The sequence below is a fragment of the Calliphora vicina genome, chromosome 2 (genome assembly GCF_958450345.1).
Source record: "Calliphora vicina chromosome 2, idCalVici1.1, whole genome shotgun sequence".
NCBI classification, from domain to species: Eukaryota; Metazoa; Arthropoda; class Insecta; order Diptera; family Calliphoridae; genus Calliphora; species Calliphora vicina.
The window spans coordinates 20,128,802-20,144,877 of record NC_088781.1 but is presented as its reverse complement, the minus strand read 5'-3'; the positions used below and the strand labels follow the sequence as shown (position 1 = coordinate 20,144,877).

General features: G+C 29.9%; 5 protein-coding genes across 5 annotated transcripts; 3 read left to right on the top strand and 2 right to left on the bottom strand.

Moving 5' to 3' along the window:
• The first annotated feature begins 181 nt into the window (after window positions 1-181).
• Window positions 182-3,508, top strand: Stip1 (Stress-induced phosphoprotein 1). The gene is made up of 4 exons (XM_065499638.1): window positions 182-331; window positions 418-700; window positions 1,695-2,802; window positions 2,868-3,508. Exons 1-4 carry the CDS (start codon window positions 323-325, stop codon window positions 2,938-2,940), a joined length of 1,473 nt encoding a protein of 490 aa, XP_065355710.1. The 5' UTR covers window positions 182-322; the 3' UTR covers window positions 2,941-3,508.
• A 931-nt stretch (window positions 3,509-4,439) lies between these two features.
• Window positions 4,440-7,938, top strand: senju (UDP-galactose transporter senju). Its single transcript, XM_065501649.1, has 4 exons — window positions 4,440-4,737; window positions 4,816-4,933; window positions 5,064-5,250; window positions 6,914-7,938. The coding sequence occupies exons 1-4, from the start codon at window positions 4,653-4,655 to the stop codon at window positions 7,688-7,690; spliced, it is 1,167 nt and encodes a 388-aa protein (XP_065357721.1). The 5' UTR covers window positions 4,440-4,652; the 3' UTR covers window positions 7,691-7,938.
• A 943-nt stretch (window positions 7,939-8,881) lies between these two features.
• Window positions 8,882-9,337, bottom strand: LOC135951187 (gametocyte-specific factor 1). The gene has a single exon (XM_065500784.1). The coding sequence runs from the start codon at window positions 9,259-9,261 to the stop codon at window positions 9,007-9,009; it is 255 nt and encodes an 84-aa protein (XP_065356856.1). The 5' UTR covers window positions 9,262-9,337; the 3' UTR covers window positions 8,882-9,006.
• Window positions 9,338-10,467: 1,130 nt separating this feature from the next.
• eIF3h (eukaryotic translation initiation factor 3 subunit h) lies at window positions 10,468-12,240 on the bottom strand. Its single transcript, XM_065499843.1, has 3 exons — window positions 12,086-12,240; window positions 10,911-11,588; window positions 10,468-10,845 (listed from the first exon to the last, which is right to left on the bottom strand). The coding sequence occupies exons 1-3, from the start codon at window positions 12,161-12,163 to the stop codon at window positions 10,588-10,590; spliced, it is 1,014 nt and encodes a 337-aa protein (XP_065355915.1). The 5' UTR covers window positions 12,164-12,240; the 3' UTR covers window positions 10,468-10,587.
• Window positions 12,241-13,041: 801 nt separating this feature from the next.
• Window positions 13,042-16,069, top strand: LOC135952263 (ankyrin-3). Its single transcript, XM_065502119.1, has 3 exons — window positions 13,042-13,637; window positions 14,335-15,618; window positions 15,709-16,069. The coding sequence occupies exons 1-3, from the start codon at window positions 13,406-13,408 to the stop codon at window positions 16,050-16,052; spliced, it is 1,860 nt and encodes a 619-aa protein (XP_065358191.1). The 5' UTR covers window positions 13,042-13,405; the 3' UTR covers window positions 16,053-16,069.
• Window positions 16,070-16,076: the final 7 nt, after the last annotated feature.

Below are 16,076 nucleotides of genomic sequence, written 5' to 3'. Positions count from 1 at the left end.
TAATATTAATCTATATTAAAATATGTTTTTGCGAAGTTATAGCATTTTATAAACAAATATATATTAAATAAAATTATAAAACGAAAAACAACCCTGTGTTTGATGCAATGTAATACAATTTATATCAACTCTTTTAGTACTTTTTTGAATTTCTCGTGTATTTTCCTTGTACTTCTAGAAAAGTCCGTGCAAAAATATACAGAATAAAAAAGAATCAGCTTTAATAAGCCTGTGTCAAATTTTAACTCCTCCAAATAAAAGTGAAATTAATTAAATAAATTAATTCAATTAAAACTTTAATTCAAATATAAATAAAACTATTATGGATAAGGTAAATATTTTTTTTGTTGCTATGTTTAATTTAAACCAACACAACTTGATTTTAATTCTTTGTATGTTGAAATAATTTTTTTTTAGGTAAATGAACTTAAGGAAAAAGGTAACAAAGCCTTAAATGCAGAAAATTTTGCTGAGGCTATAGCCGCATACACAGAAGCCATTGGTCTAGATGGCTCAAATCATGTTTTATACAGTAACCGTTCTGCTGCCTTTGCAAAAGCCGGACAGTTTGCCGAAGCTCTGGATGATGCCGAGAAAACTATATCATTGAATCCCTCTTGGGCCAAGGGTTATTCACGTAAAGGTGCAGCTGCGTCAGGTTTAGGAGATTTTATGAAAGCATTTGAGGCTTACAACGAAGGTAAGTTGCTAAAACAAAATTATTTTACATGCTTCATCTGTTCCAAAAGGTCAGTTTAAGTTAGTGAACCTACATACATATTTATATATGCAAAATTTTCAGTTTGCATGAAAAATAAACATAACCTTAAAATGTTGGTTGATTGTTGCGTTTTTTTGCTTATATTTGATGCAAAACCCAAAAAAAAAGTGGTGCCAGATGTCTATAGTATATTGTAAAAATCGTTTTTGTTTTCTTTTTCATTCTTGTTCAAATGAAATTATGTATTTATTTAATTGGAAAATAATTCTGCAATAGTTTATGGTCGCCAAAGAAAAAAAATAAAATAAAAGCACTGAAACAAGGGATAGGAAGGTGATATTAGAAAATATTTTTTTTTTTTTTATCAACGGAATTATTTCTGTATTATAGGCCTCTGAAGTTGATAGGCTAATTTTATTATACCTTTGATATTTGTTATCGGATCGCTACATTTTTTTATGCCATTTAAAAGATTTCCGAAATAGCTTTAAAATAGGTTTTAAAGTGTCCCAAATTATAAACACATTTGGACCCAATTCATTTTTATTTTAAACATTACATTAAATTATAGCCAACATTGAAAATCTAAATAGTTTTCTTGATAGCCGAGCGGAAGGGTTTTTTAAACTCTGGCCTATTTTAAAAATTTGTCCAATGACATATATATTTTCCATATATATTACTTGAAAATCCGGTGTGGTAACTATAATCTGGAGTTTAGTATTCAATTCTTTTAAATTAAACAAATTCTTAAACGCATTTCTTTTATTGTAACCACATAAATAAAATTTAATTATTTATAAAACAAATCTGGCATCATAGTTTTGGCACAGTGACTTGGGTATTTTTTTCGTTTATCACATTAATTTCTAGAAGTTCATGACTCAGTTTAATGAAAACATGTACAAGCATATATTACTTTTTTTAAATACAAACAAATCGATATTATAATTCCCAAATGTAATCTTTAAAGGTCTCAAATATGATCCTTCAAATGCTATACTGCTGCAGGGACGTCAAGAAGTCACTGCCGCCGTATTGCAACATATGCAACAGCAAGGCATGGGAACGCCCATGGATGTAGATCCACCTACAACCAAATCAACTAGCTCAAAATCAGAAGGTCAGAAAAACCCCGAACCCGCAAAGCCAGCTGAACCAAATGTGGATGAAATGACCGAAGATGAACGTAAAAAATATTTGGCTAAAAAAGAAAAAGAAGCTGGTAATGCAGCTTATAAGAAAAAGGATTTCGAAGTAGCTCTTAAACACTATAACGCTGCTTTAGAATTAGATCCTACAGATATTACATACTACAACAATATTGCCGCTGTACATTTCGAACGTAAAGAGTTTGAAGAATGTATTAAAACCTGTGAAAAGGGTATTGAAATCGGCCGTGAAAATCGTGCTGATTTCAAACTGATTGGTAAGGCCTTTGCACGTATTGGTAATTCGTATAGGAAAATGGAAGATTATCACAAAGCTAAGACCTACTATGAAAAAGCCATGTCCGAACATCGTACGCCTGAGGTGAAAACTTCGCTGAGCGAAGTAGAAAAGAAAATTAAGGAATTAGAACGAAAGGCCTATATCGATCCATCGAAAGCCGAAGAAGAAAAGGAAATGGGTAATGAATTGTTTAAAAAGGGAGACTACAGCACTGCCGTTAAACATTATTCCGAAGCCATTCGACGCAATCCCGATGATCCTAAATTGTACAGTAATCGGGCGGCTTGTTATACCAAGTTGGCAGCCTTCGATCTGGGCTTAGAGGACTGCGAAATGTGTATTAAATTGGATGATAAATTCATTAAGGGCTACATACGTAAGGGTAAAATTTTGCAAGGCATGCAAAAGAACTCAAAAGCATCGGCAGCATTCCAAAAAGCCTTAGAATTGGATGCTAATAATGCTGAGGCGTTAGAAGGTTATCGTGCTTGTGCTCTTAATTTGCAGCGCAATCCCCAAGAGGTGTTGAAGAATGCTATGAATGATCCTGAGGTGCAACAAATTCTGAAAGATCCCGCTATGCGTTTGATATTGGAGCAAATGCAAAACGATCCAAATGCAGTTAAAGAGTAAGTTGTCTTGCAACCCATTTATCTTAAGCCCATTTATTTATAATCATGTTTGTTTATTTTAGACATTTACAAAATCCTGCGATAGCTGACAAGATAATGAAGCTAATGGAATCCGGTGTTATACAAATTCATTAAAAGTCCATTATTAAAATATCAAATTTCCAAAAAAAGCACTTTGCTGAAAAAACATAAAATACAATAATAACAAAACAACTCCATCTTTAAAACAAATAGAATTTGTTTACAAAATTCAACGTTTTTTTGATTTCAAGACCAAAAGTTATTTAATTTTGTTTCTTTTTTTTCTAAATTATGTTACAACAAACATGTTTAAATTTGATTATTTTTCTATAATTTTTATAAAATTTTTTAAGATAATTTTTAAGTAGGGTATTTCGAATTCCAATACAATACAAAACAAAAAAGGCTCGTTCTACCGAATAATTTTGATATTTATTTGTGGTATTTTTTTTATTTGCTTAATTAATAATTTCGACATTTCTGGGAATTTGTTTTTACACTAATAAGCTTATCAAAAATACTACAAACAAAAGAAATACTGCTTTAAACTTACAAACAAAAGAACAACAAATCTACTTAATACTAAAACCTACACATTAACAATAAAGATATTGTTTAATTATAAATATATATATTAAAGAAACTACAATAAACTATTTCACAAGTGAAAAATATATATAAATGGTATTGAATTTTTTTAACACATTTTAATTAGTAAGTACATTTTTTTTTTGAATTTCTTTAAACATTTAAAATATAACGTTTTATGTTAGTACAATATTTTACTACTGTTAATACCAAAAAAGCAACTCTCATACACTAAAAAAAAATTAATGAAACTAAAATTTTTAAAGTTAAAAACCTAATAATTTATAAAAATAAATACAATTTCGATAGACAACGAGTGTTATATATATACTCTTTCCAGACCACAACAATTTTGACATTTTCTTATGATTATTTTCTATTGCCATATAACTGAAAGCTGCTGATTCACCCTATATCTATATCAGATAAAATTTTGTCAGGTATAGTCACCATTTATTAGTATTATTGCTTCGTTATGACAAAATTGTTAGTACTTTTGCTCGTACAACTTTTTTCTTGACAACAAACGTCATTTATTGTTATGATAAATATATGTCAAGTATAGACAGACGGTCAATCTGTATAATTTATGTGAGATTGTTTTTGCTTTTTTTCTGTGTATGTTTTCTTTCACACGATATGGTAACTCTTACAGCTGTTTGTTTTTAATTGATTTTACTGACTATTTACTACAGCAACAACAAATTTATTATTTTGCAACAGTATTTTATCAAAAAGTAATTTTTGTGGATATTTGATGACCTATAAATTATAAATTAATAAAAAATAAGCGATAACATGTTGGTATTTTAGGATAAAAATTTTATTTAAGTTAAAAAAAAGAAAAACTGATGCTTTAAATTCATGCAAATAAAAAATGTGAAGTAAATAAAATTTTTAATAATCACGCCCCCACTATAAAACAACACAACAGTGTATGTCAACATTTAATAAAAACTTTTTAGCAAACAAAAGAAGTCAAATAAAAACTTTTTAGCAATACATTACAAACAAAAGAAGACAAATAATTAAATGAACTATTAAAGATACTAAACTAAAACCAATTTAGTGGAAAAAATGTGTCATAATGAAATTTTTATTCAACTGTTATCAATAACTAATTAGAACAAATTTCTTGAATTTTTTAATTAACAAATATAAAAAGAGCCTGCTGTGAAATCTTAAAATTAATAATATACTGCTAAAGACATACAACACCTTACAACTCTACAAACAACATGGCAGTCAATTGGCGTGAATTGTTTCCCACGAAACTTACATTTCTAATATTTATACTATACATGTCCTTGTTCATAGGACAAGGTGAGCTTTAAATTATAATTTCTCTATACAATCATAAATATTAGCTTAAACTGTTTATTTTAATTCTTATCTTTTAAGGAATTTTTGTTACGGCTTCACAAGAATCAAACAATTCATATAGTTATAATACTGTCACAGTTGTTTTGTTAACAGAAGTTCTAAAACTTATCGTTTCCGCTACACTATACTGTCGAGAGTACGTACAATAATACCATAGATATTCATATCATATACAATACATATATTTTGTTGTATTTATTTTATCAACATTTGTGGTTAAACAAACATATGTACTTATGTATATTAATGATTAATTCGTTTTTTAGAAACAACTTGACCTCATTAGTGAAAGATGTTCGCAAGGATTCCAATGTTATGATGTTATACTTTGTTCCAGCTTTCTTGTATTGTTTGTACAATAATTTGGCATTTGTTAATCTATCAACTTTCGATCCCACCACATATTATTTGCTACTGCAGTTAAGAGTGGTCATCACGGGAGTTCTATTTCAAGTAAGTTAACAGAATATTTTAAAAGTTTTTTAAAATACCTGCTACTTTATAAAAAATAACTTTCGGTTTTAGAACTAACGGCACACTAATGCCCATAATTGCAACAAATAGATATCTATCAGTGCTTAGTTACTAATGGAGTAAAAATATTTGATAATTTTTACCCGTAGATATGGATTTGAAATTAATGTCAAGTTATCTTTTAGGTATATTTATCTGCTGGGTATTTTGCACCAATGATATCTATTTGTTGAAGTTACGGGCATAAGTCCCTAATTTTCTAAATCACTACACCAGGTAATAGTTTATATCGTTAGCTTAGTGTGCAAACGTGCCCAGTCCCTTTTCACACATTTTACAGGAAACACTAAAAGCCTTTATTATAAATATTTTTGAAATCTGATACTGCAGTTTAATTACTTACTGGTTTGATTTATAATAATATATAATTATATTTTAGATAAAGTGCTTTGGCGACTTATAAGTCCTTTTTAGGAATTAGTACATTTTCTCAAACTTATTTTGTATTTTTAAGTGAACTTAGCATATTTCCTTATAGCACTTTTTCTTTATTTATATCGTCTAAACTCTGTTATATGATATAAAGTCTCTAAAGGAAATTAATCGCTGAAACAAACTTTAACATAATTATTTTGGCCTTTTAGGCGGTTTAGGTTGTCTTGCATTATTTCATTTATTTGTAATAATAAATGAAATAATGCAAGACAACCTCGAAAATAATTTAATTTTAAATGAAAACAGTTTTTGTTCATATTATAGGGTAATATACATATGAACGTGCTTCACCGACTATAATTTTTTACTTGTTTTCAATTAATTTTGTAAATGATTTATCCAAACAAAAACAAATTAAATGAAGAAAAAATATTTTAATTTTGTAATTAGACGTTAGCTTAGTGTGCAAAAACGTGCTTATCACATTTTATGAAAATTTAGATTTTAATAAAAACGCTAGAATGAGTAAAAATACACTGTTGAGTAAACAGTTCAATTATGTCTTTTTTTCTCGTTGTTATACTGTGTAGGTATAAAACGGAGTCAATTTTGTGGTATGCAAACGTGTCAAAATTACAATATTATTATCTCAGTCAAAAGGAATTGAGTAAAAGCACGTCATTAAATATATGTATAATAACGTTAAACTTGTTTGAATTTTTGATTGGTTTATTCATAAAATTTCAGTCCTAAAAAGGAAGTCGATAACGCACTTCACAATAAGTAATAAAACCGCATTGACAGTTTTCAAAAATATTTAAAACCAAGGATTTTAGAACGTCTTTTGTCTCACCTGAAAAATTTCTGAAAATGGACTAAGCTATCGAGATTTGAATTAACAAAAATTTAATCATTCAAATGTTGAATAAATTTTGTTATGAATTACTTCAACGATGATTGAATTCTATTTAAATAAAAGCCTTGGAATAAAGCTAAAGAATTATATGTTGGGAATGTATTTATGGAATAAAAATGACTGACATTTAAAATTTGAATTAAGATTTCTTTCTGTGAATCAAGCTCCGCAGATTGCTTAAATATTATTTCCACACCATTTCCATAAAAAGATCAAGAAAAAAATTGAAATACTAAATTATTTGATTTTTAATTCTATCAACAAAAATATAATACCAATATTTCTTTCCAGATAATCTTTAAAAAATATCTCTCACAACGTCAATGGATATCGTTAGTACTTCTTACTGCAGGTTGCATGTTAAAACAATTAAATTTCAGTGGTATATATGGTACAGTAGATGACGAAGAATCAAACAAATCAATTACCAAAACTTCGGAAGATGTGCAAGTTCAATCAATTATGAGTGGAAAAAATATGAATGGTTTTGATTTTAGTATTTCTGCCGTACTGATCTTAGCACAAACGATATTCTCCTGTTTAGCTGGTGTATACAATGAGTATTTGCTAAAGGACAAGGGATCCGATGTGAATATATTTGTGCAGAATGTTTTCATGTATCTCGATTCAATTGTCTGCAATGTAGTGATATTATTAATTAAGGGTGAATTATTTTCAGCTTTTACCGCAGATAGTTTAACAGCTATATTTCGTTTTAAAGTTATAATTATCATTATAAATAACGCTGCTATTGGCATCGTTACGAGTTTCTTTTTAAAATATATGAATTCTATATTAAAAACATTTGCCAGTGCCTTGGAGTTAATGTTTACAGCAGTATTGTGTTATTTCCTGTTCTCTATACCGATCTATATTAATACGGCCCTGGCTATTGCCGTCGTATCATATGCTATATATCTGTATACACAAAGCCCTGTTGTCAATTTGGGCAAAGTACGACCAATAAATAGTCTAAGTGAGGCAAATGCGACTAATGGCACTTCATTGGAGAAACGAAAATTTTTAGATTCTGAAGGTGATACAGATTTAGAAATGGATATGGTGTAGTGTAAAACAATGTTTGTGTAGTAAATATTAATATAGAAATTTGTGTTAATTTTAAATATTTTATCAGTTTCCTAATTTAGTAATTATAATTTCTTGTAAATGTTCTTTTTTTATATACTACATATTAATTATTTTTAAGAAATCATTTTCAAGGCTAAAAATATAATTGTGTAAACATTAATTTTTAACTAAATATATGTATGTATTTTTAACTTTTAACATTTCTATTAAACAGAAAAAGTACTGAATTTAATAGCAGTTTTTATTTTTTGTTGAATGTACATGGGAAAATATAAAATTTTTGGTGAAAGAAAAATGTTTTGGTAAAAACTAAAAATTTTTGAAAAAAATCTGGTTAAAAATGTTTTTCCCGATATTGGCCCGTTGCTTGTATCTCAGCCATTTGGGGATCGATTTTTAACGGTAACTTTACCGGGACTATAGCTGATTTTTTATGTATCAATCATGTGTGTAAATTATTTGGGGGCTTCGGAATGTTGAGTTCAACAGACAGATGGATATATGTATATACAAACGAAAAATGTAGAAATTACAAACATGATTTTGGACATTTTCATTATGCTCGATATCTCAGAAAGCATACAAACTGTCGAGAAACGGGTTTCGGAATCAAAAAGCTCATATTTTTTTAAATTTTCGGTGGTCCAAAACTATGACGAAATGTGATTTGAATTGAATATTGTACCGTTTCTCTTATCCAAGAAAGTCTTGTTGTTTATATATTGTTGGGCAAAATTACTATTTTCAACTATTTATATATACTAGGATCGTGCGGTGGCCGAAATTCGACCACTTTCAAAACGCTTTTGACCACTTTTATGGAAAGAATTTTTAAACAATTTTTTATATTGTGCATATCTAGAGAAAATAACCTTTTAAACCATATATGTTTCATCAATATTGGTGTACAATAACATACTAAAAAGTGTACCACAAAAATATGTATGGCCTATTTATATATAAGATATAGGAAAAACAAATTAATGAAAATCTTATCTATAACAGATCGATCAATCACAAAATTTCAATTTTTTTTCCTGATTTAAATGCTCAAATAAACCTTCATTCAGTCAAATGTTATATGGAAGAAATCCGCGTAATTTATATTTTTAAAATATTTTTTTTATTTCAAACTACACATATAATGCATAAAATATTGTCATAGTTCAGATTTTTATAACTTATACCTAAGATTAAGACAAATTTTACAAAAAAAAAATAATTAAAAAACAATAATGAAGTTAAAGTTTTTATGGTGGATGTAAGTTAGCAAAGCCATCTCCACTGATATTCCTTTAAACATCTTGTCTTATGGATTTTGCAGCAATTTCTACATATTTGGTTTGATTGAAACGGTAACAGTCTCTACATTGTTGTAGATGATCTTGCATTGTACCCTTTGGTACATAATGCGTAGCATTATAAATGCACAGTTCCAATGGTGGTCCAGAATAATTTTTGCGGCATTTGATAATATGTGCTGGCATACGATATAGAACAATGCGATGACTGCTGTTGAAAGGGCAGATGCCAAATTCTTCGTCGGACATTGTAATTTTTTTTTAGAGATTTCTATATTTTTGTATAAAAAAATTTTACAGTAAACAAAATAATTACATAGAAATAAATGCGCTAGGCGAATGTATTATAAGATGGTGTCGATAGCACCATAATTTAGTTGTTAAATGTTTGAGCTGTCAAATTCACCAGTGTTTGTTGGGTCGAAAACTACACAAACGTAATAGAAACAAAAATAATAGAGAGACTTTGACAACTCAAACAAATTGAATGTGGTTTCTGTAACTGTTGTAGAGTCGACACCACCTTATATTAATTCGCTTTGTGAATGCGGTTTTGTTAAAGTGCTGCCAAGTTTACTAATTTATTTTAGCTTCTAAATGATGCCATATTTTTCTATTTAATTTTCTGCCAATGTTGGGTGACACACAAACTAGACTATTTCGTGTAAACTACATGTAGTGTATGTAACCGATTATTTAAAAAAAATGTTTTTGATCCCATAGTTAACAAATCAGATAATAAAATGACTATTAGCCCATTAAGAAACAGTTATATACAAAAGTAGCTTTCTCTCAAGAACATATTATATTCGGCGTATATCCGATTTTTGATAATCGTTTAAAAACTAAAACAAATTCCAAAAAAATTTTACTATCCTAATTGCCATCTCAAACTCTTTTAAATGATATCAAATAATTATTTTATATTTTAGTGATTTGGTGATGAATTAATTTGTATTACACTTTTTGTCTAAATTCGTTTTAATTATTTGCAATTTGTCACCGAATTGCTTTTTCAACATTTTTTATGAAATCAATGGAAATTCATCTCACTTTTTCAAATCGATCGGCTTTGGCGTCAAATTCGGCATTCGTGATCGAATGAGCTAAAAATTATTTCGATGTCTAAATTTACTCAATATCGAATATAAATTATTTTAAAATGTTTGCTATTCTTAAATCGATCGAAATTCATCACACCTTTTCAATTGAGTTTTATCACATACCTGATTATAGTTATCTAAATCTTGAAATACAGGCTCGCATATGATCCAGGTCTCGAAACATGCTCAATATTTCAGACTTGATCAAGTTGATTCGATTTAAAGAACTCTATTCTTTGTCGGGGATTTCAATAGTTTTATCGGTTAAAGGACTTTTCAAATACTGTATGTTATATATCATTTATATTGTTACACCCTTATCTATTTCGCACAAAATGCAATTTACATGGTATCTTGTTCTAATTGTTTTATATTATAAATTTTAGACATAGTGGTTATAGTTTAATATTTAAAACAATTTACAAAGAAAAAAAAAATAAACAAGAAAGTCCTTGTGTATATAATAGTTAAATTATTTTGTTTCCTTGGCTTCCTTAGAGTTCTGCAATGTTTGTGTGATAAAAAGTTTAGCCAAAGACTGAGAGCAAAATTGTGAAATGTGCTGGGAATAGGTGTTAATTTGACCCGATGAAATGGTGGCATTGAGTCTGGGTGGTACGGGCACAGGGCGGAATTGCTTAAGAACATCATCGTCGGGAATAGGTGATTCACCCTTGCCAACACGTACAGCATTTTCAGCAACAAGTTTGGCCATTGCACGGTGTTTTTCCTAAAAAAAATGTATATGATTAAAATATAATAAAAGCTACAGTAATAATCTTAAGGTTATATTACCGTTTCGTGTTTGAACACAACTTGTTGATATTTATTATAGCGTGTTGACTCCTGGTATAGTTCATCGACACGTTCGATCAAACAACGCATATGGTTCTCCAATACGGAAGCAGTTCCCAAATCGAGGAAATTGTGTCCCTGTTCTTCGGGCATCATTTCGCACAATTCAGACATCATTATGTTGGTCAATGGTGAATTTTTAATAACAATTGGAATTTCGACAAAAAGACTTTCATAGCCAACTTTCAAGTTGCGCAAAGCATCTGGAGTAAAATCACCATCTTTGTACATTTGAATAGCCTGGGGTGTCAAACGGTATGCCTTCAGACATAAGAAACCACGTCCAGACTTTTGTGTGTCGTAAATTACAACAACAGATTCCTCAATGCTGGTCTGGTAGTGGTATTGTGACTCCAACAAGGCCATTGACAAAAAGTTGCCTACATTCGAACTTTGATACCAGCCCACATGAAAGTGATCAACATTAACACGGCGTAAACGGCGCATCATGGTCAATTGATACATTTCCTCGTCCATAGTTTCGTCATCGCTTTTGGGAAAAGGGAAACAGTTGGTGATTTCCAAACATTTGTTGACCACTAAGCCCAACAAAGCACCTTGAGCCAAATCCATATTACTGGACTCCTCATGGCAATGTTTTACCATTTTCATAACAGCCTGTAAAATGTAAAAAAAATATATATAAATGTAAAATGTATGCTATTTTTGAACACTATGTATCCTACATGTATCAGATGCAGAGTTATTGAAACGTTTGCTCATCTCATATATTCTAAATATTAACATTTTATTTCGAAACTTCAGAGTTTACACACACGGATAACTTCTAAGGGAGTAATTTTGTAAATCACTTAACTTCCCATTGAGAAATTTTTTATTTAAATTGTATTTACAAGGGGTAAATTTATTAAGAGCCGAACACTTTTTTAGGACACTGATTTGTTTTGCTATTATTCACATCCATCTGGCATCTCATGATTTCGCACAAATGCACAATTGTCAAATGCGAACGTGTGAATATTTTTTCCATTTGACATGTCTAGAAGACGCAGCCCCAAAATTTTAAAGACCATTTTCTTTATGGAATCCATAAAAACTTGAGGTACTTTTGTGAATTTCGATGTAGATTTGTAAAAATTACACAATTAACTTACCAAACCGTCACATTGTACGTAATTAATGGTGTTATCCACTTCTTCAGTTTGACGAGCACGATTTCCACGATTTGCCATTTTTATATTTAAAGAGAAAAGAAAGAAAACTGATTGGTGATGACAAACACAAGAAACATCGAAAAAAGTGCAGCCAAATTTATGTTTTTGAAAGGGATGCCAAGTTTGGTTGTCATAAAATATTGCCATCTCTTTGTATTTCTAGCAGTGTTGCCACTTAAATTGTAAATACACATATCGTGTGCAATGAAAAATGCTGAAAAAGTCGGTGAAAGTTTATTATACGCGATATTATATCAGCATTTATTTATTTTTACTAGAAATAAAAATATAGATTGTAAATAATGCGTTTGCGAACTTTGAAATTTTTTAGCTACAAATCAGTGTTGCTAAATACAAATTAGCAGACAACGCATATGTATTTCATAATAAAACACGGTTAACCGGCAGGAACAAAACATATCAAATTATCCGAAAATATAAAATATTCAAAATCGGTTATCCGGTTATTTCCGGTTATTGAATACTCTATTTTTAATTCATCTACGTACAATTTTGAAAATGTGGGACCACATTTACATGACGTGTATAGCAATGATAAACTAATTTTAGGCTTTGTTCGGTATTTTATTGGGAAAATTTAAATCTATAGTTTTTCATGAACATCCAATAAAAACTATGAAAAACATACACAAAAGTTCAAAACAAAAAGTTTTTTTTAAATAATAAAACAACATTTTAAATTATATTTGAAATTTGTTTTATGGTACGAAATTTAAAATAATATTCAACTTTATGGACTTAAAATCGACTTTAAGGCTTTTGTAGTTAGGCACATAATTTTCAAATGTGGCTTTTCACAATGTAAAGCTTTATGATATATAGGAATGAGTGTTGCCACTGTTTTGTAGCTAAAAAAAATATAAACAATTTCAGAGTTGCAATTATTGATAGACTGTGAGTTTAGTTCCGGTTTATTGTGTATTAAACAAAATACCCCCTTTTAAGTGTTTAATATTCTATAGTTTAGATTTGGGGGTAAATTACCCCCTTATAAATTTAACATATGCGCATTGCTTACCGTCATCAAATACAAACGAGAAAAAATTCGTATAAATTTGTTTGTTCTTTTTTTAAGTTTGCCTAATAAAATATTTTCAAGCTTTTTATAATTCATGAAAAATACAATATTTAAATAATCATTAAACAGTATTAAAGAAACAAAGAAAAAAGCCAACCAACTAACAATAAACAAAAGTTACAACAAATGAGATTTATGTAAACGAACAGATTTTAAAAGCTATGCACTCTGTTTTCGGTTGTTCTGATGTCAATGAACGTCTATTGGCTGCTGTTCACAATGGCAATTATGAGGACACTTTATCCTGTCTTATGCAAGGTGCCAAAGCTACATCTGTATCTTACTCCTGTGGTCGTACAGCAGTCGGCTTAGCTACCCTAATGGGAGATCCAGAAATATTGCAGTTGCTCATACAATCCTGTGAAGAACCGGATTTAGAAATATTTCGTCAAGGTGTCCTATTATTATTATTTTAAATGTCATTTTGCTTTAACTAGGTCATTTACATTAAACAAAAAATCAATAATTGAAGGTGATTTAAATGGCTATTGCCAAGATGTTTTGATTAGTATAATCCGGTTTAAGGTGCTAAATTTAAAATTTTAAATACTCGGTATATTCACGTGTAAAATATATACATCCATATTGGGATAAAGTCATGTGTATAAACATGTCTGTCTGATGAACCCTGTTATACAAAACAAGTAAGAGATCTATACATATGTACACTTCTGATAAAGATTAAAAATAGTTTTTGTTAAAAAATAATTTTTGGTGAACAAATTTTTCTGTTAACAAATGAAACGTATTTTTTCGGGTTGATAATATTATTCGGTTCGAATATCTAAGGCATTATATACGTCTTTGTAAAGGTCTTTAAAATGACTATCATTAGATTTTCATATTGTCTATTTTAAAGACTTAACAATCCAGATATAGAGGTCTTCGTTGTTTTTATAATGATTTTTAGTCATATTTTATATCTGAACGTTTCGTTCGACATACAAAATTCTGACTCAAAGAATAGCGTGCCGATTTACTCAGTTTTAATAATACTTTCGAATGATTCTCGTATGCATTTTTTTTAAACTGTTTTTAATTATTATTTTTAACTACATATGTATTTATTTAAAAACAATTTATTTTCCAGATGCTTCCACCACCAATAATGAAACAGAGGTTGATACCACACCTGATGGTATGGATTGTTTAGAATGGGAGGACGAATTTACCGCTGATGCAGATCAAATGAATAATTCGAATGGCACAGACGAAACCATTGAAGAATTTACATCTCTCTACTATTATTATGCGAAAACATTTGAGCGTACCGGTGATATTGTCAGTAATTTAGAAAATTATTGTTATGAGCATAATAATTGTAATAAAATATTACATCAAGATGCCCACACCGTCGATCACATGACAATGGCACCTTTACATTATGCCGCATTTACGGGAGATGTGGGATGTGCTCGCATTCTATTGGAACATGGTGCTAAAGTGAATGTAACGACGGCTGTTGGTTATACACCATTGCATGTGGGTGCCAATAATTGTGATATTACCTTGTTGCTGCTAAAGTATGGAGCCAATCCAAATGCCAAAACATTTAATACGGGTGAAACGCCTTTCAATGCAGCTCTTAAAAATCGCAATGCAGCTGTCAGCCAAATACTGCTGCAAACGAACAAAGTAAATATAAACGAGATTGATGAAGATGATAAAACCCCACTGATGTATGCCATAGCTTATGATCAGATTGATGCAGCTCTTGATTTAATATGCCGGGGGGCCAAGATCAATCTGCAAGATAAAGATGGTAAAACGGCGCTATTTTATGCGGTCGAAAAGAATAATATAATTTTGGCTTCCCGCCTTTTAGAACGTGGCGCTAGACATATCACTTCCCATTATTTGTTGCATCAATGTGTGGCGTATAACATGAGCGACATGTTGAAACTATTGTTGTGCTATGATGATCACAGGAATAGTCTTAAAGTGCGTAATTCTGAAGGTTATACACCCATACAAATAGCCATTATCAATAAGAAAACAGACATGTTGGAATACATGTTAAAATTGGACGCATCGTCCTTGCAATTAGAAATGGATAATGATCTCCTGTTGGCCGTGCAATATATAGATAATTTAGCGGAAATTAAGCTGATATTACGAATATTATTTGCTTATGGAAATTGTTCAGTTTGGAATAAGAAGTCGACATGTTTTATGTCGACCTCCAGTTTAGGCTGTTATACGCCAAATTGTCACACCCCCCTATCGAGAGCAATTATGTTGAATAAACTAGATATTGCGGAGTTTTTAATTAAGGAGGGCATCGATTTGCAGCAACAGATTTGTCAGGATCATGTGGTCAATCACTTAAGGACTTTGAAAGCAAAAGGATATAAAGAATTTACAAAATTATTAGGTAAGTGAAAGATCCATATCAAACAGTTTAAAAATTTCGTACAAACTTTTAATTTTAAATTAATTCACAATGAATTTCTTATCTTTACAGTTTTAAATGGTTTTAAATTTCCCCTACATAAATATACCTCTAGTATATCGAATAAATTGTCAATGGAAAGACAAGATTTTGAAGACTACATACAGCAATTAACAAATCAACCCTTGGAACTGAAGTCATTGACACGTATTCAAATACGTAAGCATTTAATACAAACATTTTGCAATTCCACCGTAGAATTAAAACAAAACTATCGGGCAACGAATGAAAAATCAACATTACAACAAATGATAGAACAATTAGAAATACCAAAAATATTGCAACAATATTTAATAGACTTTTATGATTGTGAAACTGTGATGCCGTTCTATGCAAAAAACGGAAAATGTAACTAAAAAACTACTCACACACACACATAC

What these genes read in the sequence shown, in the direction of transcription:
- Stip1 (XM_065499638.1), top strand. An exon ending in ATTTGAGGCTTACAACGAAG is followed by an intron (nt 701 to 1,694) that starts GTAAGTTGCTAA and finishes TAATCTTTAAAG; the next exon opens with GTCTCAAATATGATCCTTCA. An exon ending in GATCCAAATGCAGTTAAAGA is followed by an intron (nt 2,803 to 2,867) that starts GTAAGTTGTCTT and finishes TGTTTATTTTAG; the next exon opens with ACATTTACAAAATCCTGCGA.
- senju (XM_065501649.1), top strand. Translation starts at nt 4,653, where the DNA reads ATGGCAGTCAATTGGCGTGAATTGTTTCCCACGAAACTTACATTTCTA. An exon ending in GTCCTTGTTCATAGGACAAG is followed by an intron (nt 4,738 to 4,815) that starts GTGAGCTTTAAA and finishes TTATCTTTTAAG; the next exon opens with GAATTTTTGTTACGGCTTCA. An exon ending in TCACGGGAGTTCTATTTCAA is followed by an intron (nt 5,251 to 6,913) that starts GTAAGTTAACAG and finishes ATTTCTTTCCAG; the next exon opens with ATAATCTTTAAAAAATATCT.
- LOC135951187 (XM_065500784.1), bottom strand. Translation starts at nt 9,261, where the DNA reads ATGTCCGACGAAGAATTTGGCATCTGCCCTTTCAACAGCAGTCATCGC.
- eIF3h (XM_065499843.1), bottom strand. Translation starts at nt 12,163, where the DNA reads ATGGCAAATCGTGGAAATCGTGCTCGTCAAACTGAAGAAGTGGATAAC. An exon ending in ACGTACAATGTGACGGTTTG is followed by an intron (nt 11,589 to 12,085) that starts GTAAGTTAATTG and finishes TACATTTTACAG; the next exon opens with GCTGTTATGAAAATGGTAAA. An exon ending in TTGTGTTCAAACACGAAACG is followed by an intron (nt 10,846 to 10,910) that starts GTAATATAACCT and finishes CATTTTTTTTAG; the next exon opens with GAAAAACACCGTGCAATGGC.
- LOC135952263 (XM_065502119.1), top strand. Translation starts at nt 13,406, where the DNA reads ATGCACTCTGTTTTCGGTTGTTCTGATGTCAATGAACGTCTATTGGCT. An exon ending in TTTAGAAATATTTCGTCAAG is followed by an intron (nt 13,638 to 14,334) that starts GTGTCCTATTAT and finishes TTTATTTTCCAG; the next exon opens with ATGCTTCCACCACCAATAAT. An exon ending in AGAATTTACAAAATTATTAG is followed by an intron (nt 15,619 to 15,708) that starts GTAAGTGAAAGA and finishes TTATCTTTACAG; the next exon opens with TTTTAAATGGTTTTAAATTT.